Here is a 24938-nt window from a genome sequence, read left to right as displayed (position 1 = left end):
TTCTCCAGCTAGTTTAAAGTATATAAGAGGAGGAAACTAGGCGACTGTGAGAAATAAAATATTGAACTCTGGTCGGGACGGGGGCACCTGTACCCACCTCTCTCACTTGAGAGTAATTCTCTCTCTTCACGGTCAACTGGATTCACGGCCTGTTGCTGGCAAGGAGATAAAGCAAGTGAGCCCAATGGTGATAAATTATTTTTTATAATTTTTTCGAGCTTTGCATTGTGCATGAATATATAATCACTGTATATGCAGATTCCATGATAAAAGTAGTGTATTTTCACTGTTTGTTGTTATGAACATTATTATTCTATGACTGTGATTATTTTTGGACGTGTATTCGTGTCGCTGCATTTGACCTACATGATTCCTCTATTCGAATCTGAAACAGTGTTTTAATAAATGTATTACTCGGACTGCATTGTTAGAATTTCTTTTATTCATGTTTCCTCTCAGTTTAAAGTAACTGCAGAACACTTTTATTTCACTGTATTGACTTTCTTCAAATGTGCACTTGTATTGTACATAATTGACCTTTCTATTCAAATCTTGCAAGGGGCCTTGATAAATGTGTTTTTCGGAATGAGAGGGTTGCATACTAGAAATTATTTTCAGTATTTGTGTATGTATTCTTAGTCTGCAGTAAAGCAAAACAATTACACAGGTGATACTGATGTATAACAAAGTTCCATATACGTGTTGTTAAAAAAGATCCCAAACTATGCATCGCCACCATCTGCCAAAAATAGCTGAACTGCACCTGTGGGGCTCTTATTGAAATTATCATCTAGATCATTTGTAAACCCAATGATTTCTGCAGGACCCTTGTTGTCCTAGAACTCGTTAATATTTTGTGTTGACGCATATTCATCTAGGTCAGGTTGCTACCATTTTTTCCTTAAGAAGACCCTGTTCAATTTACTTTTAGGGGTTGAAACTGTGACTTATTGGTCTTAATCTTGTTTGCATTTGATACTGGGTGTTAAGAAATCAGAGAAATCATTTTAACTACATTCTATTTTGAGTCTTTATGTCAATATAGTTAAGGCATCCATATGTTATGTAGACACTATTATATTTGTTTCTGTTTTGTTTACTCACTTTTTAGCACCTACACTGCTTCTATTAATATATCTGAATTGTCACTGCAATGTGTATGTACATATGTGTATGTGTGTATATGCATATACAACCAAAGACAAATTATTAATTTTCCAATTCAGAAATCTGAAGCACATTTGGTTGTGTTAGCAGGGCCATTTATTTAGCCACCCCCTGCAGAGGCATTGAATGTCTCTTTCAAGTGGTAACCTTTGTTTGGGTGCAGGTGGAAATATTATGTTTGGACTCAAATGAATCGTAATGTAAAATCTCCTTTAATGGCAAAGTCTGATTTTAGATTACACTTTTGAAAATGTCACTTTAAGAAAGTTAGCAGTTTCTTGTCTTAAACTTTCTGAGGCCTTCTAGGACTTTCCAGTTGCCTCATCCTGCTAATTCCTTCCCCATCAAGAATGTGTATCAGCTCAGACAGAGAACAAGGATCCGGTGTATTTGGGAGCGGGCCATCCTGCCAAGAAGGAAGAGGCAGAGCTGTTCCTTGCATCACTTACATTACAAAAGGCTGTCACCAGCACACTCACAAAGGAACTTGACACTAGCCTTTTGTCACCCTAGACCTCTTGTAGTCTGGGCAGGGGAAGAAATATGTAGATGTACTTCAGTTTTCAATGACTAAAGAACAAACTAAATCATAATATGAAGCAACAGGGTAAATAGAGAGTTATTTTAGAATATTAGATATGTGATCAGCAATGTTTGGGGATCTATATTTTATTCACTCAAAATATTGTTTATTATTGTTGAGGTAGTAATTATGATAAATCTTACTCAAGTGATGTACATATTAATTAAGCACATCATAAAAACTAATTATTATAAAATATCAAGGTTTGTGTGTAGGGGTTCTGGAGATTCATGGCATGACCTCTACTTATACCTTGCAAGAGTAAGATTTTTGTTTTCCTTTAGGAGCAGATGGAAATGTGGACGTTAGGGTCTCTGAAATCACAATTTAAAAATACATCTTTTGGTAAAGGTTGTTTTTAGATTGTGTGTTTGAAAATGCAACTTTTAGAAAGTAGGCATTTTCTTGCTTAAAGCATTCTGTGACTCTGCCTGTTTGTGGATTCCCTGTCTGGGTCAGTTCGACAGTTGTGCTGTTTGCACCTCTCCTCTAGACAGTGACACAAAGGAAACTGGGGTGTAGCCTGCATATCCTGATGGGCCTTCCGGGCTGGAGAGGAGGAGTGGTCACTTACACCTGAAAGGGCTGTGTCTGCCCTGACACAAAGCAGTCTCCAACCCCCTGGATAGTGTCTGGGGCCTGTCCTTGGCCAGGCAGGATCTTGTGAACAACAGAGACGTCTCTTCGAAGTAGGCCTACTTCAAAGTCAGAAAGGGGTAAAACAAGGGGACCCAAAACCCCTGAAAATCAGATTACTTCTGGAACCAAGAGGAACCTCTGCCCAGTAGAAGAGCTGGAGAAGGAGTACTGCCCTTTTGACTGTGACTGTACTTTGGTGCGTTGGTCTGCAGTAGCAGCTTCTGCCTGGGAGAGGACAAAGACTGACTTTTGTGTGACTTCCCACTGATGATGAATCTCTAAGGGTTTGAGCTGAGCTTTCCTCCAGTTGTTGAAGTCTCAGGGACATCAAAGACTCCTCTCTGCCAGCACCCGGACTTTCTGCTTAGAGTCCTGCCCTGCCAAGTGGTGCCCTTACCTGTCTCTGGGCCCTTGAAAGGTGAAGCTGGTGGAAAAGGACAGAAATCCACACAAAGACCACCGGGTGGGGAAACTTTCAACATACCACTGCAACGTGGCTGATAAATGCTGCGCCGCCGGCCTCGCGGCTACAATTGACACTCCGCCTGCATCGCAGCTGGGAGATCGACGCAACATGGCTGCAGAAACGACACGCAACACCAGCAGCGGCTGCTGTTAGTGACGCAAGCCCCCTTCAGCACGGTTTCTTGACACCATGCGACCGGATTTCAACGCAACATCGCTGGGCAAGGAAAATCCACGCAAAGCCTGCCCGGAACCGAGGTACCCACCCTGGATCGATGCATCGCTCTCTTGAAGAAGAGAAGAAACGACGCACACCAACCCAACCGGAGGAGGAATGACGCACGGTCTTGCTTGCGAGTAAGAAATTGACACATCGCTGTCCTTTTTTGATGCACGTTCGCCTGTACGGCAGGTACTTTTGTGCAATAACATAATTCTCACGGTTTTCTAAGGATTAAGGCTCTTATTCTTTTTAAGATTCATATCTTGACTTGTGTATGTCGGATTTTTGTTGTTTTGATTAAATAAATATGACCTATTTTTCTAAACGTGTGTTGTGTCATTTTATAGTGTTTTCACTGTATTACTGTGCATGTTGGAACAAATACTTTACACATTGCTTCTGAAGTTAAGCCTGCCTACTGGTGCCAAGCTACCTAGGGTGTGAGCAGGGGTTAACGGAGGGTGATTCTTCTTTACCCTGACTAGAGTGTGGGTCCTTGCTTGGACGGGGGTAACCTGACTGCCAACCAAGATCCCATTTCTAACAATATGTCTAAATCAATTGCCTCTTCTGGGCCCCGTCAGGCTTGCAAAGCATGAACTGCTGATAATCAAGATTAGTAGAAGTGTGAACTTGGTATTTAGTGTGTTCAGCAGTGATGCATGTATGCCTACTAGACCTGCTTTATGTAAGGTTTTAGAGAGCTTGAATACTGCTTTGCCCACTACATTTTACAAAATGTAGCTTTTATTTCAGTATTTGTCTTTGGGGCCACGGTGTAGATTTCAAATTGCTCATCTTACAATTTTGTAGCCTGTGACAATGGGTTTCTGACCAGCATGAACAGGGCAACTGATGGTACCCCTGAAATAAAAATGATCAGTTTTGATTTATTGATGATATAAGATGAGGCGTCTGGGGAAGTGGAACTTGAGCTGTCCATGTTCGGCAGATGCTTTTGGTGGATTGTTATTGTGGCACATTTCTGCTGTGTCCCTGTTGACCACCCCATATCTTTCTGCCCTATCAGGCAAGGATTGTGTGCCTGCTGCACCATTTCTGCTGCAGACAAGTTGAGTGTTACAGCGTATTCCGTACCTGAAGTTTAAGTGGGTTTTTTTTAGCAGCCAAGGCTCTTTCTGTCGGTTTGATGATCTTGGGTGCCAGAAGATCTGCAAGCATGTGATACTGAGTGCCCTCAGACATTTCACCAGTGCAGGTTTTTTGTAATGGGGATCAGGATTGCACTGGTGCATGATCTTGATTCCTTTGCTTGTCTTGAATGTGGTGTTCCACTGTTGTACTTCTGGGTTAAGGTGCACGCTAAGAGGAGGCACCATAAACAGAAGTAAATACACAGTGATTTTGTTGAGTCCCAAAGTGCCCAAACAGCTTTTAGTAAACATCATAATGTCATGCAGCAGCCAATATGCTTGATGTCTTAGGGGTCTCCCAGGTTAAACTTCAGAGCACATGTTCAACATTACATCGTCTGGCAGGAGGTAAGAAAATGCATAGCCACTAAGAGACATCTGAAAAGGGATATGACAGAAATAAAAAAGAGCTGTTTGCATATGTGAAACTGTGAGCATGCTATACCCTCAAAATTTACAGCTCAGAGACCACCCAGGAGTTGGGTGGATTGGAGACTGGGCTCACCTCAAGTCATGAGGCAATGTGTCCCAGAGACAAAGTTCAAAACAGCATCTCAAAATACAGTCAAATAAAGAAAGGATTGACTCAAAAAGCGAGTTCTAGAGTAAACTTTAGGAAAACCATTAAAGTTTATTACAAAATTTAAAAATGTACAATACAGAAATAGTAAAGCACAGATGCAGCAAATTTCATTTAAACTCAGACGCATTACCATGAAGATTCTCAGTAATAGAAACAATGCAGAACAATAAGCAATATCAATAATAAGATAAGTCTCAAATGTGCACCAAAATCAGTATGAAATTGGACAGCCATCGTAGTAGCACACGAAAGGTATCTGGCTCACCCCTGAATTCAAGAATTTATATAGTCATTTTCTCCATAGAAAAGCATTAGGACTGACAACTCATTGTGATATGACCAAAGAATTACATTTTCAACTAATCAAATTACAGACTTTTAAAACATAGGTCTACACCTTTACACTAACCCACTACATGAATATTGATGCATCCCCTCTAACCTGATGTAAACCCCACGTGTCAGAACAAACTAGTTACTCAAAAAACAGTGAACTATTGTCAATTAATGCAATACCGCATGCAAGCGGAAGGTCTGTGAAAAAGTGTTACAGTAAGCCATCTAGCAGCCTTTCTTTAAGAACAGTGTCAATCGGAAATAAACAAAGTGTCATTCGGAAATAAACAAATTCACATTTTGCTTAACTACTTGCAGCAGAAATTAAACAGAGAATAAACATAATGTGGTGAAATCCATTTTTGACAACATGGTGTTGAGGCCTAACTGAACCCTAGTTAGCATAAACCAGCAAAACACACCATAACATGTTGCAGCAACATGGTTTCAACTGGATTGGCTTCATGACGGTACACACATGTGAATTACTGATTAGATTAATTGTTTTTCACACTATTAATAATTAACATTTTGATTTAATCACATAAAAGTGTTATCAACATGTTAAGAATATACACCAAAATATTGTAAACTCCTAATGTCAGAGATCTCATATCTCACTCATTGATAGTGAGACACACATTTGGAGGTCAGAGTAAGCGTTCACTCACAGCACATGAAATATCGCCAATAGATGTTAAGTTTTCAGTTAGCGTACAAGTGCCATTTATATGCTACAGTGTCCTTAGGTGTGATGTTTCAATACATTATGTTCAATGCTTCTGGAATCATGTGATTTTGCTGCTGCTGTGTTTTCCACATAATTATGGATTTACACATTTGCCACATAACCCATCATCTTCTACATAATTTGCAGATTTCACAAAAAAAGTAATGTGCTCACATAGATCAAAAGTTACTAGTATTCTAATTCATGTTAAGAGGATGTGATTTGAATTGTAAATACACTTGAACTTTGTTGTGCCATATACATTGGATATGTATTTTTAGCATTTGCTTAACTATGACAAACTGGATTTAATCTAGGATGATGCTATTATGTAACCAAATAACTATACTTTCCACTTCGTAGCGGGGTAGTCGCATGACCTAATTTAGGGACTGTGTGGCAAAACGATGGATAGACGAATGATCGCTGAGTTATAATTGATAACAGTTTTATTGAAATTATCCAGAAACAATTTTAACTTTCTCTTTAGATGCGCTCTGATTAAGACTTTGACAACTATAGTGTATGTAGATTTTATGTAGAAGTAGGTTTAATTGTTGAAATATATGTTTTTGAACTGTGGATTGTCATTGTATATTTGAATCATATTTATGTATATCAAATGTGTGCGTTATATTGTAAGGCGTACAGCTGAAACAATAAAGATTGAATCAGTACTAGTGAGGACCTTTGCCCAGACAGAGTTAACATGTATAAAAATGACAAAATAATAAATACGATCATAAAATGTGCTGCATTACTCCACATAATTGACCTTTTCTGGCAGAATAATTTAGTGAAACACGCCACTTAATGAGGTCCTCCTACCTCTCATAATCCCACTAGCCCTGGATGCCGCTTTGGACGCTGCAAGGCACGGCTTCTCTCCTTTGCAAGCTATGAGGCTAGTTCGTATTTTTTCGTTTATTTTACATTTATTTCGAAGTTTGCTCTGTCTACCAAGTTGCTAATTATATGTTGCAGAATTATCCAAGTGAAAGGTCTTCTAATGTTTTGTAATATCCGTTTATGTACTCATGCCAATAAAGGGCTGTAGTGCATGAACTACAAACTCAAAAAAAAAAGTGCAGAAGAAGCACGCCGGAAGTCTTCTCGTCTGGACCTGAAACGTCTTTGCAACTCTCGCGGGATGTAATTTCCATGGGAAGATTTCGCGAGCAAAGAAAGTTTCAGACTTCTAAGGGATAGAGGCTGGAGTGTCTTGGACTCGAATAGGCGTGGCTAAAACAGAATTAGGCGGGCACAGTCTGCTCTATGAGGGGCGAGGTGGCCCCGGGCCAGCGTGGAGGCGAGGCATATTAGTGTAGAAAGAACCAGGAGGCGGGGACGGTCTGAGCTGAAAAGCACGTAACGAACACAACTAGTTTAAGTAGGCTGCGCTTGTAGTAGAAGTGAGGCGCCGCCTCATGGGCGTCTGGGCCAGTATCCAATAGGCTTAAAGGGGCAAAGCCGAGCGCTATAGCTGACCCTACGTTTTTGTTTACGCACTTTTGCTACTTTTTGTCTAACTTTAAATCACTTACAAAAGCACCTTGATGCCAATAGACCATTTTCGCGCTCTAGCACACTGGATGAATAATCAGTAAATGAGGGTACAAGCTGTATTTCAGAAAAGGTTACGGCGGGCAGGGTTGGGTTTCAGGGACGTGAATACCCCAGGGGCGTGGTTAGCACAATTGCGGCGCTGTAAGGGCGGAGTTGCGCTTGCGAAGGGGCCTGCGTTGCGAGGGGTTCTCGCAGTGGGGGCGTGTCCTTGTGTCAGGGGTGGGCGGTCTGTGCCACAGCAGCCTGCCCCGTCCCCGTCCCATTTTGTCCCGTGAACTGGGAGCTGCGCTAAGAAAGGCCACCGAGCTTGGCGGAGTGTGATGGAGCCCCCGGCCTGAGGCGGCCATGGAGCCGTGCCTCCCGCTCTTGCTGCTGGGGAGCTGCGGCCTGTTGCTGCACGTTGGCGGTGAGTTCGGGGTACGGCCCGTGGAATGGGGGTAGTGTTGAGACCTGCGAGCGCAACCTGGAAATGTTTGTGGAAGCTGCTACGGAGGCCCCCTCCCGCGGACGCGGTGTCACCTTACAGCACTCGCAGGAACTTTCGGCGAGTTCAGAGCTGGAGGGAGCGTCTAACTCTTTGTGCTTCCCGAGGCCACAGCCTTTGTCCCGGAGCCGCGTTGTGCGGCTAGGGATCTTGCTGGCTGCAGGCGCCGTTCATAGCGCTGTGCGCCGCACACACGCTGCGCTCTGTCCCGATGTGACCGACCTGTACGGTCTGTTACAGCACCATTACAGGCGTCGAGCTCGCCTCGGTACCACCAACGCGTGTAAGCAGCGCTTACACCGAGTAATCGAAAAGTGCATGTGCAAAATGCACGTGTACGAAATGCTAATGGACCATGTACCAAGGTATAAGATAGCTACAACTGTGTGTTTTGATCTTACATTACCTGCATGGGCGTACAGCCAGCCTGGTGTGCGCTTATATAGACTACTCCAGTTTATGTACAGACCTCGATAGTTCCTTCTTTGCGAACTCAGGGTCCCCCCCCCCCCCCCCCCTCTGTGCATGTGTGTAACGTCCCCCTGCACCGATTGCTCATGCTTTGCTTGTGTGAATTAAAAGTTGTTACAGTCCACAAGTATGGACTACTGTAACAGTTTGTATATGTACAGATTGCTACTTCATCTTGAATATGCACAAACAATGTTACCTATGTGTGTGGATGTCCTGACGCTTGTAATGAGTCTTGAGGCTCATTTAGCACATGTGCGGACAACTTCTATGTTGTGCCACCAAAGAAGAGGGGGACTCAAAACCGATCGATCTCCACAGTACCTGGGCTCCCAGAACATAAAATCACTGCACAGGCAGCTACTGTTCCTATTAAAGTCAGCTAAAACAGGCAAGAAAGCTAAACTCAATTCCAAACCAGGGGAGCCCTATGTATTATCTTATGTTGCCCACACACCCCATAGGGCTGTCACCATCGGCCTGCTCCTCGTAGAACCGCACTGCAATGTCCTACGGGTCCTTCGACGGCTTACTTCAGTGGAGATCTTTTTTATGCTGTATGATGATGGTCAGTGTGGGGGCAGGTGTACTAAGTGTAGGTAAGTGAAAAAGAGGGAAAATGTTTAAAACCGTCTACAAGAGTCCACCCATAACCTTTACTATTGTGGCACTCTTGGTGGGTTTAAAAGCGCTATTTAAAAAGTCAGGGATATTTTAGGGATTCAATGTGCTCAGTAGCCAGAACTAACCAGGTCAACATGTTGTGCGCCTAGTGGCCATGCTGAATAGGCTCAGCAGTGCTCTTCAGGACCAAAGAAACAATGCGATAGAGTGTACCTCGTCTCCCCAGTTCAGAAAATTGTGAAAAAAATATGGGTAATGGCCATGAGGCTACTGCCTCTCCTATTTAGAGGGAACTGCTAAGTATCAATATCCTAATCCGAGTAGTTCCCTCAGGTGGTGGTTCCCGTTATGTACTAGGGTTAAGACATACGCTGCCTACCAGTCTGTGGGAGATAGATGCAAAAGGAGAAAGTAAATCCCCCATCAATGCAACGCTACGTTTACTCAAATGTTGGTCAAGTTTCCCACTATTAAGTTCTTATTGTGCAGACGGCGCCAACATCAAACTTTAATAAACCCATAATGAAAAGCTTGCACACCACACAGACAACCCATACATAGTGCTACAAAATAGCATCCAAACATGTAAAAATCTGGTCGCCACACCGTGAGAAAAAACAATATTATCAGGAGCAGATGTTCTTGTCCTAATTGACAATGGTGTAAGGCCCCATAGGCCGAGATCAGAGACTCTAGCACAGCTGCTAGCTAGAAAAAGCCGCAGTAATGACGTATAAATCAAGGCTCCGAGTAACAGCGCCTCTAGACACAGTCAACAAACTGTATGTAACATGTAGCCATACTCGCGTCCGTAGCGCCAAGAGCGCAAACGACCCATACACAGAGGTTATACAGCGAATGTGTGCAGTAATTGCTCTCGCAAGATACATGTGCCTCAGCAGTGCATACATATGTAGACTGCCCCTCAGGTGCTGCCATGCAGAGTGCATGGGTAGCGTGTGTATGCTTACAGGCTGCTCCTCGTGAGGAAGGTGCTCACATATAGATTGTCCTTGCTGTTTGCATATAGCCGGCCGTACACTCCTGTCTGTGCCCACAAGTCACGCTCCTTAGAGCATCGGTGGTGTACGCCGAGGTCGCACCTTGCTGAGCACCAGCTGTGGCCGAGGAGGCTTTCCCGCTGCTTTGTGCGGAAGCCCGTGCTGTCCTGTACATGGCCTGGGCACTTGGCGAGGAGATAGACGTGGTCTGTCAGCTCGTGTAGCAGACCTGCACACTGTTTGTGTGAGTACGTGTGGTCTGCTTTAGATGGCTGCTTGGAGCTGCACGAAGCACTTTTATATCGCGCTGTGTGTACCAGAACACTGAGATACCCAGCCTACTGCCTCTATGAATGCATGTCCTTTCTCCGTTTGTATTTATCATGGGGTGTAAAATATGCCTTGTTGTCGTCGTCAGTGGTATCTTCTCCTCCAACTGATTTTGCGAAGGTCTTTTATAAACATATTTTGCCCCGGCCTGTGTCCCAGCTGTCGTACGCGTGCTTTCCTTTTCTTCTACCGGCTGTACGTGCACCGTTCTATTTGTAGCCATTGTTTTTTTCTTCTTTTTTTTCTGCCGCTTCAGGATACTTGTTGCCATCTTCATATTACTAATGCATTTGGGTCTCCCCTGATAGCGCTGCAGGTGAGATGTTCCAAATATTCTAACCCCATTGATGGCTGCCCATAAGAAGCTGGTAGAGCACGTTTATTAAATCACAGGCGTTCACTCTGGCTTTATAAAGCGCTTGCTTTCTCGCCCCTTCACGCAGATAATATTACAGAGCCAGCCCCGTGGTGTACGCACCGCTCTCTGCCGTTGAGGTTCGAGCTCAACAGGCAATGTCTAACCCGCTGATCCATGTCACCAGCACGAGAGAAAGGTAAACAAATGGTTTATTCTCCGTTCCTGGCTTGAGCAGGCGAAAAAAACCTTTTAAGGATTTTTGAGACTATGTGAATGCGAGTCGGGTTTGGGCTTTGTTCGTATTTCACATTGCACACAAATTCACTTTTTGTTTACCTCTGTACTTTCATGGTGTTTGGAAAAGCATGCGTGCGCGGTATACCGAAACCAAATTCCTTTTTTTAATTTGCGATGTAGAAATGTGTTCGGGGTTGCAGTCCTGTGTTTGAAGCTCTTTAGAAAAGTGTGTTTTAATTGTTAGTGTGCTATGCTTGCAGATAATCTGTAATCTGTCAGTTACAATACGCAGCGTCACACGTAAAGGACGGAGCTAAAATTTCAAGTTGGCGTTGGGGGCTCGAGTTTGTGCTAAACGCTGCCTCGTTGTGCGCTCCCTGGAGTCGCAGCTCGCAGGGCACACAGACCCAAGCATTCTTTTCTCTTCTGAAGGGCGGGTTTTTAGATATCGTGAAGAGTACAACTCGGGCCAGACTTTTCATTACTGGGCCCCAGGGATTGTATTTTTTCCCTTCAATCGGGCCACCCACCGTTTCAAAAGATGTGTAATTACCTGACTGAGTAGATTTGACCAATTTTCCACCACGCCAGCAGTCTGACTACCGTGGGGCGAAGTGAAATGCAGTGTTGGCTTTCAGCGAACTTGGTTTTCTATAAATATACAACATCGCTTTCTTGCAAATGTTTGTGATTTATGTTTATATTACTGCTCTTTGGAGACCTTTTGACTGTGCACTGCACAACAGATACATATGGCAATTGGCCTTGTAGAAAACATGTTTGCAAGTTATTTTACCTATTTAAATCCTACTTAAATGTTCACATAATATTATTGGATCGAATATATATCTCAAAATAACAGATTAAATACATGGGCTTTTGTCATTAGGTTTTGGTGGTAGCAATGATCCACAGGCCCTTGCAACCTGGTGTGTATGTGAACTTTAGGTTACACTTAGGTAGTGAGGGGCACGTATCAAATGCACTGTTGTTGCAACAGGCTCTGTGGTCAAAGGCACTGCAGAGCAGTTCACAGGGGTGGAGAATGCTTCAGTGTACACTTTTTCTAAAAGCTTTTATTGGTCTGATGGCCTTGCTTAAGATAGTGGCATGACATGTCAGTTTCCAAAACTTTTGAGATGATGGCAGTTTGTAATGGATTTGGGCCCTCTAGATAAACCCCATTATGCAGCCTTTGAGTTGCACCAGGTCCCCATCATAGCCTGTTACCACTCAGCATGTGTTGTCTACTGCCCACCCTACTAGAGTCCCTTCAACGCCCTCTGTTGGGCCTTAGGGCCCGGGCCCATTTTGTTGAAAACCACTGATTACACCTCTAGAATGGACGTCTGTGGGCCTGATTACGACCTTCATGCTTGCCCGTGAAATATCCAGAGTTATTTTTTAATTTGTTACTAATTAAGGTTTTAGTACTTGAGGTTATTGTATTGGCAATTTACCCGTTGCAAATATAGGGCCAATAAAATAGAACACAGTTTACAGAGAGACAGAAATGTTGATGCTGCCCTCTCCTTGATGTTTGCTATAATTTCTATTTGTTTCTACTTATTTAATTTCTATTACACAACACTGGAGCAGATTCTAGCTTTAAGGCACTGATTGGTTGAAAGCCATATCTGGGATGTCTCCTTTCTGCTTTTTAGTCTTTATGTACATTCCATTTGACCTTTTATACATGGTTTCTTCTGGATCCTGTTATGGAGACACAGTTTTTGACAGTAGATTACACATGTGGGAATTTTGAGGGGGAAAAAATAAATATTATACTAGTTTGTTTATAATTGGCAACCGAGACCGGTGGACACCAATAGCCAGCTCTAAAAGTGAAGTTGTGTTTTTTTCCCCATAGTAGTCTATCCAGTATCCAAAAACTAGTGCAGTGGTGCCTTAGTCCAGTACAAATCAACATATTACCTAGTGCCATTCGCCACTAGGTAGTAATAGTTAGGACATATTTTCCTTAGAAAAAGGTTTTTTTTAAACGTTATTTTTTTATTTTACTTGCCTACATCTTTGCCGCCCTCACCTTGCAATGCTAATTACCCCACAAATTACGGCACTCATGAGATCTTTGATAACATCATTGATAATATCAATTTGCAGTAAAATGATCGGAAACTGCATGGCAAGGGCGCACGTTATAGTTACTTTAGGGCACTAGTTATAGTTACTTGAGAACTCTAATTGGTGAATATGTACGGTTTGGTATATTTAAAATGTGAGCCTAACTATAACATCCCTGTACCTTTTATTTTTTTTAAAGTGAATATATTTTTTATATATATATATATATATCTCCAAACACATCATTGTTCATTTTTTCTTTCCTGTTCCTACATATACATTTTTCTTATTTGTTTTTGGCATGAAGTGTTTTGTTTTTATTGATAATACATATTTTTTTGTGTCTTTTTGTTCAGTTAATCGAGATAATTTTGTTATGATTTTGATGTACCTATTTTGCCTGTATTCGGTTTGTCTAAACACTTGGAGTTGAGTTGCTGCAAATTTGGATTTCTTGATGCACAAACTCATTATTTTAAATGTTGGAAGCACTTTTGGCTGAAATTTCCAGTGCCGTCTGAGGGGTTAATTCCGCTGTGCTTTCATGGATGAGTCTTCTGTGCTGTGCCCCATCTGCCTTTCCTCCATACTCCCATTTTCTGGTGTTCAGATGGCCAGGATATGTTAACAGCTCACAGCTTAGTCGGTGCATCTTGGGCAGATGACTTGTGCAGAGATCCCGGGCCTATCTCCGGTGCATTCGACTTGTATCAGAAGTTTCTGTGCAGCAGAGCATGTGTTGAAATGAGTAACAATATGTTTCAAGGGCTAAAAAGGTGTGCTTTAGGACCCGGGCGGGGCCCATTTGGCTTTCAGGCCTATACTGGGGGTTGAGAATTTACTGGCGTGAAGTTCGGTGTTTCCACTCCAATGCTGAGACCAGTCTAGGTAGTGGGAGAACGTAAGCGCGGGATACTCGACATGGGCTTCTTCTGGCCATTCCCTCTCTGACTGGAGACGTTTGCTATTTATTACCTCGTCAACAGTAGGAAGCAGCAAGGGTTTAACCGTTAAAACGTGTCATTTATATTACCTGGGTATTGTATAACTGCTATAGACCTGGTGGTTGTGTTGTTTCTATACTCCGACGCGCGTCTGCCGGCTTGGGGAGTGGTGGAGTCGGGGGGCTCGTGAGGGGGCGCAATGTGAATTAGAGGTCGTGCTCTGGGAAACGTGAAATGGAGGGATGTCTGCAGGGGAGTCAGTCATATGTCACAGGTTAACTTTTATGTGTGGTTTAGTGGCTTGTTGATGACTCAACCTCAGTGAGATTTCAGTGGCACTGACTTGCGGGTAATCAATCAATGTTTTCTTTATAAGCTAGACTGCCTCGCCTTTTAATAATAGGCCTGCAAGCGTTACATTTACTAGGGTTAGTTTTGCTCTGTGGTGTTTTTATAAGCAAAGGTGCTTCGTTGAAAGAGGTACACTGCGATTTGTGATCAGCGGCGACATACACTTTATAGTGTCATAATTACAGGAGATTCTCTCGTGGCTTTTTCCGTTTTCACCACTTTGTCAACTAAGTGCCAGTAGTGGCCCTGCGTTCACCCTTCATTAACTTGTAATTGCTCCCACCAATTCAAGTTTTCCGGGTGGCTTTCACAATTTAGTGGTTCCCAAATGGCATATTTTGCATATTTCTTACGCCTGTTTGAGCATGGCCAGTCCGGATTTCTGGAACGTCAAACTCCTGCCTCTTTGTAACCGGGGCTCCAACATGAGTTCTAAGCAGATCTATTTTAATGCATACCTTTGGAAGTACAAGTATTTGAATAAACGAAGTTAATTCTTAGTCTTTGTGAGAATATTTCTAAACTTGTTTGAAGCAGGATAAGAGCTCTTGTGTACCTGTTGTTGGCTATATTTTTTCAAATGAGAATATATGATTATATTGAGTAAAGCAAGCTAGTATGCTGCTTACCTCTTGAGCGGAAAAGATGATCCTGAATCCACTACATAAAATAGTAAATCTGCACTTGTACGAGGGGGTGTAGATGTACTACTTTTTTGAACTCACAAACGTCCCCGGTGGTTCTCCTGGAAAGCTGGGCTGGGTGTCTGTTTTTAGTCAACTTATTGAGAATGTCATGTGACATCCTCAGCACTCTTGGTTTCGCAAAGTATGGTTCTGCATAGAATAGACTTAGGGGAGAAATGGTGCCTACCCGTATTGTGTGTGTGTTTTTTTTTTTTTTTTCTTTTTAATTCCCATGCAAAACTGTTTTTTTCGCTGTAGAGAACTCCTACAAGACTGAGGTGACGCGTTCCCTTTCCTACCCTGGAAAAGAAGTTACTTTGTTCCTTGCTGGCGTAGATCCTTGACCATTTCCAGGGAGCAAAAGGGTTTGATCTGAGTTTGCGAGCTTTGAAGGATAACCATGCCCTGTTTCGCGTGTGAGTTAATACTGAGCATTTCTCTACTCTCGTGGCTGAGAAATCCGCATTGGGTACCCCATTTGCTTCAGCCAGAATTCCTTTTGCAAATTACTGGACGGCATAAATGGAGGTATTTTCGGCTGTAAGCACTCTGTGTGGCAGAGAATCGTCGTGGTCTATACATGGTTGTTTAATTTTCTGCTTAGGTGCACAAGTCTCGGTTCTAGATCTGTGAGTAGCCCCAAATAAAATGCATTTGTCAAAATAAAAGCCCACACTTTCTTTTAATGAAGTGCCTTTTAATGCAAATATTAATATTTTGATATTATATTCCAGTATAAAGTAATGTATATTATTCACGAGTTTAAAATATCTTTATCAATATTGTTAGTGTTGTGTGTTTTTTTATTTTATTTATTTTTTATCTTTTTTTTACTGCTGACTCTCACCATGGTTATGTATCTATAATGGGTAACTGCATTCATGTTTCAAAATAAGTACTAATTCTAAGACATGGGGAAACTGCTAGAACACTTCTCTAGCTCTTAGAGGTACAAGTACCGTCTTCAATGCTTAATTTGTTTCAAAACATAATAATAAATACACGGACTCAAGGACCCTCAGGCTGCTTTTGCGGGCACATTTGAATGCTTAACTCCACTTAATGCCTTTTCTACTACCCTACACTGTCTTTTTATGTATTGCTAACTTTTTCGTCCCTGCTTTCGCCTTTTCTCACTGTTTTCGATATTTCTCTCCTTTTTTTTTTTTTTCCCTTTTCTGCCTTTCTCTGGCTTGTTCTGTCTATGTCTAATAATGAAAAATAAGCCTCTGTTGCCAAAAATCGGTGTTGTTGGCCACTGCAACCACCAACACAAATTGAGCATCCGCGATGCAGCACTAGAATGGATCAGTTCCTTCCTTACTGGAAGAACACAGACTGTCAGGCTGCCACCGCTCACATCGGAACCCAAAGAAACATGCTGGAGAGTACCCAGAGGATCCTCACTCGGCCTGGCACTCGTCAAAATTACCATGGGCCGCTCGCCAAAATCATCAGAAAAAAATGTACTCCTACCTCTATTCAATATTTGGCACCTCTGGAGCTCCCCAGTGCCTAGCTAAGTTCCGTTGGGCTACCCCCAAACCCATATTACACAGCAACAGTTTGTTTCATCAGTGGTACATCCACATCATCATTGTAAATATTTGTAGCCCTACCTGAAAGTGCGGGTAACCATCTGCTGCATGACTTACCGTTGTCCTAGCCCTGTCTGATGTCTACACCCCCACCACACCATACCTATGACTGACCGACGGTGCCAGACCTTTTAGGAGCTCCCCTCACCCCCCCTTATACATTGACTGACTGGCTCAGCCTTAACAGGCGTTTGAGAGGGATGGCGTTGTGTAGCTAACCGTACCCCAAATGTACCAGACCTCTTATTGGCACTCTTCTACATGTTGATTGACTCAGTCCCAACTGCACCAGAGCTTTTATTGGTACTTTAGTGTATGGAACTAACTCAGCCCAAGCCTTGAGGGCCTCTCAGCTCCAGTAGCATGTTAAGTAAATCGCCCTCACATCCGAACCCCCTCCTCCCCTTGCCTTATGCAGGCAAATTCACAGAGTGCCTCGCATGCGCTGTTAATTGCCAGACCGCCCTTAACATGGGCTTGCACCGTGCACAGTTCACTGGATGCCTTCTAGTTCCCGGGCAGAGTGTACGTGAGAGGGCCTGCATTTAGTGAGTGTTTGCATCTCTCTCTCTCCCTCTTTTCACCCGATTTGTTCCCACAGTCCTCAGAATGCGACAGACACCTGTTGGCCCTAGGAGTGCCATCGCCACGCTGGCTGTGAGGCTGGAAGAGCACCGCGTGAGGGATGAGGGGCGCCTGCCAACGGGTTGCGTTGGGCCCGTGCCAGGGAGATTGTGCGTCACTTGCGACCTGGCTGCAACCTCTTTCTTTCATCCCATCTCCCTTCCCCTGTCACCCGGAACTCGCCCACGCTCCGTGCACTGCCCTTTTATAAGCACTAACTTCCCTTGCGAAGTTGAATGTGTACCCCTTGCCCGCTTTCTTGCATGACGCAAACCCTACCTCTTTTACAAGCCCCAAAACGTTCTGGCCCTCGCATTGCCACTGTCGCTCACGGAGGTCTGTTTTTCCTCTTTGTCCACAGTGTGCACCAGGCCACTCGTACCCTTCACTCGGTATGCCTCTCCGATGTCACGTTGGCCTCAGTTTGTCCTCTCTGCGGTCCTCTTTGTCGTTCAAATCTGACCGTTCCCATATTTCGTGTTAAAATCTGAAGACCAGCTGTTCGGGGGTCGTGAAATTCTGATTTTGTTTGTCCTGTGTAAACGACAGGGACTTGCACCTGGGATTAAGTACTTTTGTTGAGGAGCTCTCGGGGCCTGCTGGAGACAGCTGCATTACCACGTGATCCGGCCGCTCCACCCCACCCAGTTACATTCAAGCCTAAAGACCGCAGTGGGTCAGTTGTGTTGAGCAAATGCCTCTCTGCTGGGGGTCTGCCGAGGAAGACCTTACAGCTCCTACCACAGACCCACAAATGGACCTTTCCCGCTGTTCATTTGCATACCCTCGCGCTTTCTTTGGCGTTTGATTTTAAGGCAGCTCTCCGCAGTTTCCCTATTGCGAATACTGGATTGAATCGGATAGAGCAACATTTCTCTGAAGAATTAAGGTCTGTTCTGCAAGCAGGTCTTTTATCAAGACCTATCGAAAGTAGCACTGGGTGAGAAATTCAAGACATTTACTGCTCCTCCTAAATGTGCATACCGTTTTTTTTATTTTTCAAAATCACTTCTGAGCTCTCAAGGTTTTGTTAAAAAAACAAATGAGCAGTTCACGCGCATCTACTCTGTGCCTCCAGGTTGCTGACCTAGATGCTTTAATAATAGAGGTGTTCTGGGGATGTTAGCAGATGGCTATGGAATTCTGCTTCCTTCGTCCATGTTTGCCCTGAAATGATTATTTCTCATAACCAAAAAATATGAATGGAGGGCAGTTTTAAGTGTTACATTCCCCAACTTCGGTCACCTGAGTTTTAGCCAATTTATTATTTTTCCTAATTCCCATGCCTAAGACATTTCTTGGAAATCGTTTCCTTATTAATGAATACGCCTTTTGATATGGTGGTTTTTTTTCTGCTTTCAGAAATTGCTAGTACCAGTATCGGTGTGCGCCATGAATCCTAGTTCCAAAAAGACGGTGCTCACAATCTTTTACTGTTTATATCTGTAATTATGTCCAAACTAGTTATTTTGTGACACGTCATTAGAAAGCATTGTGCTATTTAACTGTGTTTCATGCCCCATCTGTTATTACCAGTGAGCATGTTGCCATGGGTTACCTTTCTAGAAATTAGGTAATCATGAGTTACTGTGCCAGCAGTCGTGTCACCATGAGTTACTGCGCCCCTAAGCAAGTGCCATGAGTTCTAATGTCAGTAACCAGTAATTGGAACTTTTAACCTGCCTGGGGCACACGTCTCCAGTAGTGAGTGTGAGAACACCAAGCCAGCAGAGTATCCATTGAGTCTGAGGTGGTCACGTTGGCAATGCGTTGGATTTTAAAAGTAGGCCTTCCCACATGCACATTAGAATATACGTACCCGAGCCAGCATTGTGTTTTCTGTTCTTCCACTTGTGCTTTCAGTTCACATTCTGATGATATGGTATGTCATGTCACACCGCTGGTAGCGAAGGAATGATTACAAGTACCGTGCCTCGCTCACATCTCATTAGTGTTTGGTGCTAGGTCTTACACTTTTGAAAAAACCCTCCTTATGAATGTATAAATTCCGAAGTTATTGAAATAGCCTTCTAGCTGGTAGTTCAGCTTTTGAGAATGTCCACCAGCCTTCTCTCTAGGTTTAAAAAGTTAGTTGCCTGCTCTGGTGGCACAGTGGACTAATGCTGTGTTTTACCTTGTGGTCACAGATTTCTGGTGGGTTCACCTAGCCGTTCATCCTTGTGAGATTCATTAAATGAATACTGTTGAGCGGGGTAGCAATAAACGTCTGTTATTTCAGTGCTAAGAGACCTAATGGTGAATCTGCTCTTTACAAATACATGTTTTGTTAAATTCGAGACTCTGTAAGCTACATTTTTTTTAAAAAGGGCACACAAATGTGTTACATTTTTACAGTTCTTTCTCCTTTGGTTCCCAGTCCTTCGCCTGGAAGCTTGGTACAGTGTGTGTTCTGGAAAAGAAGCCCGAGGGAATGCTGTGCAATTGAGTCACTCTGCAGCTTTGTTTCTGACCTGCTGTGGTTCTGTGCAAAATACATGCAGGAAGAGTAGGTCAAACATTGAAGGTATTTGCATACTTTATATAGAATTTACATAGAATCTATTCCCACGACAAAGAATTGTTCAACTCCCTGGTCATGAGAAAAACTGACTATTACAACAGCTGCCTGGATAGTTTGCCCAAATAATCCCCTTTTTCTCATGGATGACCAACTCATTACCTTAGCTTCATGGGCTCGTTTTCAGAAACACACACACACATTTGGCCTTTACAAACTACTAGTCTTTGTCCATAACACTGCACCATCTTACCTCGTGTAAATCTTCGCTCGATGCACTTTGGCTCAGAAAGTCCATTAATAAGCACTGCTCTTTTCTGCTTCAAGATTTCCATCTTTCTTCCATCAGGTACCCCACACTTGCTTTCTTCAATCTCTTACTCATAGGCACCTCACAAAATCCTACACCTAGTCGGGAGTACCAGCAGGATGGTTTCATTTTTTGTTACTACTAGCAACTGTTGTCCATAATGGCTTGTAGCCTAAGGAAAATATGTGATGTACTCACTGGTTGATTGTCCCTGCAAAAATTAGTTCGACCCCTCATTGTGACATAAACTAAGGGGAAGAACAAGACTGACTCCCAAGGATCTTAAAACAAAGAAACCAAATACATTTTTGTTTGTCTAGCCCTCAGACTACTCAATAGGATCCCTTGAGCCAAAAAAAAACTAATTCTAAACCATCGAACCTCCCGAAAACCCGTAAAGGAACCCTTTCGGACTTTATTATTGAAGTTTTTTCTTTCCTAGGAGCCAGATCCCAGGCGCATTGTTTTCCCCGAGAATACATTTGGAATGTTATTCGTGACATGCTCTTTTGCCCCTGAGTCTAGTGTCGCGCTGTGTGAATACTGTAAATAACCAAATGCAGTGTATCACACGTCTGGCTCTGTTCATATTTACCACACACGATTCTATCAAATACTTCCATGCACATTAAGCACACATAACACCGTGGGTCATCCTATCTGTTCACAAAACAGTAACTTATCTCGGTCTATCAAGATGTGTAGCATGTTAGTGCTCCATCGTTGGCTCCTCAGTGGTGGGGGCAGGTTGTCCTCCACACCTTGAGCAGATGTTAGGTTGAGGGAAAATGGGCTCCTCTCTGGGGCTTGGGGGTGAGCTACACAATGCTGGTGAAGCAAGCTTATCCGACTAAGGTACACATGACTTGCACAGGTAACTGAACTGTTAGAGACTTCCACCAACCAGTAGACACTTCAAAATTGTGACTCTTCATGTGAAACATTGTCTTGTAAATGTTGCCTCAGTTTAAAGGGGCCATCTGGTAAATTGTCGCAGGAGATTTGAGTCTTTACGGAGACTTCATCATGCCGTTGAATATTCTGGAATACTTGTTGCTGGTGATGCAGGATTTGGCAAATACATCTTTTTTCCCCTCTACACTGTATGGTCTCTTTTAAGGAACACAATTGCTTCAAGCCACTAGTTTGATGCTCAAGTATGGCAGTGCTATGTATTTTGGATCATCTGCTTAAACTTTGGTGTAGTTGTAGTGTGTCCAGAGACATGGCCGTTTGTATGTTCAAATTTCTGGCACTGGTGTCATCAGAATTCCATCATCCCTTTTTGGTTGTCAGTTAGGAATAAGTGAAAATTAAGATCTGACATTTACTCAGGACTGTTATGGCTAGAGGCACAGTGTACCTCAGGAAAACGTTTGTGAACAAGCATTGGCAAAGCTAGTAGTTCTCGCCTATGCAAGAGCTATTGGCTTTTCTAATGTGCTTTAGCCATGTTGTACACAACTTAGCTGCTGTTCGGCATGTGTAAAAGTTGGTGGCACAGAGGAGAGTGCTATGTAATGGCAAAGAGTGGAGTAGGGTGCTGTGGAGTGGCAGAGAGTGTTGTGTATTGGAGTGGCAGAGAGTGTTGTGTATTGGAGTGGCATAGTGTGGAGTCACATAGAGTGGCATACACTGGAGTGGCTCAGAGGGCACTCGTGTAAAGTGCATTGGCCTAGAGTGTTGCAGAGTATAGTGGTGTATAGTGCAGTGGCATTGAATTCAGCATCGTAGCATGCAGTGGTATAGAGTGGAGTGGCGCAGGGTAGAGTACAGTAGTGTAGCATGGTGGAGAGTGCAGTACAAAGTGCAGTGGTTAAGAGTGGAGTGGCTTGGCACTTAGTGGAGAGATGTGGCATAGAGCAGGCCTCGAAATATCATAAAAATGTTACTAGACCTGCAGGTTGAGTAGCTTAAATAAGCTACTCGACCTAACTGTAATGTACTTGACCCGGAAATGGGTCTCAAATTGTGTGAGCCTAGGCAAATACTTCACAGTATCCTTTTTCTTCCTTCTCCCATGAGTGCACCTTCAAATATGTGAGTTCAGCATTTCTGCTGTTAAAAAAAAATTAAAAAATCTTTTTTTGTATAGTTAATCAAACGTTTCTCCATGTATGATAAATCTAGCCCACATATAGGGGACACATGGTCCATGCATGACTTGCCTCTTAGTTTACTAATAGCTTTGCCATCAGGGCAAGAGTGTTTCTCAGTTTGTTTTAAACACTCACTTTTAATAAATATATTACTAAAGCATGATGTGGTAGCGCGCTGTCATTTACAAACAGTAAATTTCCCAAAAACCTTCCCACTAACTTGCAGCTTTACTGATAAAACTATATATTGTATTTACAATAATCTGTGAAAATTAGGTTTCAGAAAACATTTATCATTTGCACTTCCCCAAATAAAGTGTTTGGACTCTTTTTTTCATCCCATTAAAATATTTCTTTCATCACACAGAAGTACAAAAAATGGTTTTTCACAGCTATTGAAACATATTTATTTTGAAATGTTTGTAAAGTTGACTTTGTTAATTAAATGTTGTGTGTTAGGAAACACATAATACCAAAAGCCTTTCATTTCACATAGGTCAGACAGTTCACCTTACAAAATCCTCAAACTCTGCAGTCACAAGGAAAAGTATTTGCATTGCAAAAAGACAAACTGACTTTTGACCTCTGTCTCTGAATACAGAGCAATGTGACAAGAATACAATTTAAAAACATCTTAATTGCTAATTCAGTTTCTGACTGAACAGAACACCTGTGTTTTGTCCACTCCCCAGAAGGGGCAAGTAGGATCTAAAAATAGCTCAACCTCCTAAAGTAAAACTGGACATAGTAAGTGGTTGAGTTCATTTTTCGAGCCCTGTAGAGGGCAGGGGGGCTAAAGTAGATTGCTTCAGAGTAGAGTGGAGTGCTGCAGGGTAGACTGCAGTTTCATATAGTAACATTGAGTGTAATGGTGTAAAGTGCAGTGACCGAGTGCAGTGGTGCAGAGTAGATTAGAGTGGCATACAGTAGATTGGCGTAGAGTGCAAGGGCAAAGAGTTGAGTGTTACAGCAGAAAGTGTATTGGCATAGAGTATAGTGGAGTTTTGCAGAGTAGATTGGTATGGCCTAGACTGAAGTGGTAAAGAATGCAGAGGTGTAGAGTAGAACAACGAATAATGCATTGGCATAGAATAGAGTGGCACAGGGTAGAGTTGACCGGCGTGGAGTGGTGCAGAGGGGAGTGAAGTATTCATACTGTGGTAGCACAATGTCATCACATATAACACATTTACAAATTAAATGACCTTTACATTTGCATAGAGATACAGCTTTACTAATACAAATATACAGTGCACAGTCAAAAATGTGTGAAAATTGCATCACCTAGTGTTATAGTGTCATATTAAACTACTTGTTTCTAACACACTTAAGTTGCAAAAATGTGCTTCATTTGTGTTTGTATTTCTGATATATTGGGACATACTTACACAGTTCATTCAGACGTAGTTGTGTGCTAGAAAAAAACTGTTTTCTAACCCCAGTATCTAGCATGATTTTCACACAAACCTCCCACTTACAAGACAGAGAAAGAAAGGTAATCAAGCACCCTTGGAAGACAGTGCTTGACATTTGATCTCGGCACTCAGAAGGATACTGTAAATAAAGTTTTGGCAATGGACGGTACAAACAAACTGGACAGCCTTAAAACAAATAAAGCCTGCAAATTGAAAGCAAGAAAATGTGAGTTACAATCCACAGAGCCAATGGAAAGCAACAGACAGACTGCAGTTCTAGGTCAATTTCTTAATGTCCCCAAAATGTCTTAGCCAACCAGGCAGCTGCACTGTCTGGTAGGCTGCAACCAAGCCTCTCGGCGCTTGTGATCGTGCAGTGCTGCTATTGAAATGTAGTCACCCCTGTTGGTAAACTCCTTTTCAGGAAAAGTTATTTTTCTATGGTTTGGCTGGACTACATGTTCTGCTTCAATCTGCTGAGCCTGACTTTATGAAAATGCATTCTAATGCCTATTCTGACCTGTATTTCTATACTATGTCATGATGGTAGTGCAAATTGCCTTATTTCAACCTGAACTTTGCTTTGCTGTTGCAGCTGTAAAGCCCTTTGTCAACCTATGCCCAGGGTCTTGTTGCATCATAATGTATTCTAATGTAGCATTTTAAATAGTGCTTTCTACCCCGTATCTTGGGTACTGCAGCTCTTTGACCTCTCTGTAAATGTTCCTACATGCTTCCATGTGTGTGTGGTTGGTAGTGAGTTCTAAAACTTGATGCGGTTTTCCTGAGACAGCATTGCCTTCTACAGATTATTATTATTATTATTTTTAATAATAAGGCAGTATGATGATCTATGGTGCAAGCCTAGAGTGAGGGTCCAATTTTGTTTGTATCACTCAAATTTAATTTGTAGGTATAGTGGTCCCTTTTTTTCAGGCGGCTCTTCGAACAATGCAACATCTTCATCATTGCTTGACTGGCTAGCTATACGAAGGTACTGGAGTGATTACAGGACTGGTGTCATACATTTTCTGAGATGAAGGCTGAGAAAAATCATTGCAGCTGTGCTTTGGATGACACGTATTTTGTGTATCATAAAACTGGGTGCACTGAGATTCAGGCTATTGGCATGGGCTTTTTTGGTTTACAAGTATAAGTGTAGACTAGCTTTGTTGGTATCCAAGGTATCGTAGGATGTGATTCATTGTGTAGAAAGTATGCTTTGTGACGTGGTGTCAAAGATAGGTCTAAGTACATGGTTACTCCAAGTTTTTTTTTTTTTATTTTTTTTTTTTACCTCTGATGTAGTTTGTATCGTGTTCCTTGGGCCATATGCAGTCCAGAGGTAATTATCTCT

At 42.6% G+C, this 24938-nt stretch overlaps 1 protein-coding gene and 1 long non-coding RNA gene across 2 annotated transcripts in view; one reads left to right on the top strand and one right to left on the bottom strand.

The window, feature by feature from the left end:
• The window catches only part of LOC138283236 (uncharacterized), a 129374-nt gene extending 122225 nt beyond the window's left edge, over positions 1-7149 (bottom strand). Inside the window, exon 1 of the long non-coding RNA XR_011201143.1 lies at positions 6709-7149. This is a non-coding gene — a long non-coding RNA (uncharacterized lncRNA). The remainder of the gene's footprint in view (positions 1-6708) is intronic.
• Positions 7150-7637: 488 nt separating this feature from the next.
• LRP5 (LDL receptor related protein 5) overlaps positions 7638-24938 on the top strand; it is a 397037-nt gene continuing 379736 nt past the window's right edge. The window contains exon 1 of the mRNA XM_069223040.1: positions 7638-7852. Within this exon, the coding sequence (XP_069079141.1) occupies positions 7792-7852 (61 nt within the window). The 5' untranslated portion in view covers positions 7638-7791. The remainder of the gene's footprint in view (positions 7853-24938) is intronic.

This window comes from Pleurodeles waltl, chromosome 3_1, assembly GCF_031143425.1.
Source record: "Pleurodeles waltl isolate 20211129_DDA chromosome 3_1, aPleWal1.hap1.20221129, whole genome shotgun sequence".
NCBI lineage: Eukaryota > Metazoa > Chordata > Amphibia > Caudata > Salamandridae > Pleurodeles > Pleurodeles waltl.
Note: the sequence above shows the minus strand (reverse complement) of the source record. Positions and strands in the feature narration are given on the sequence as shown.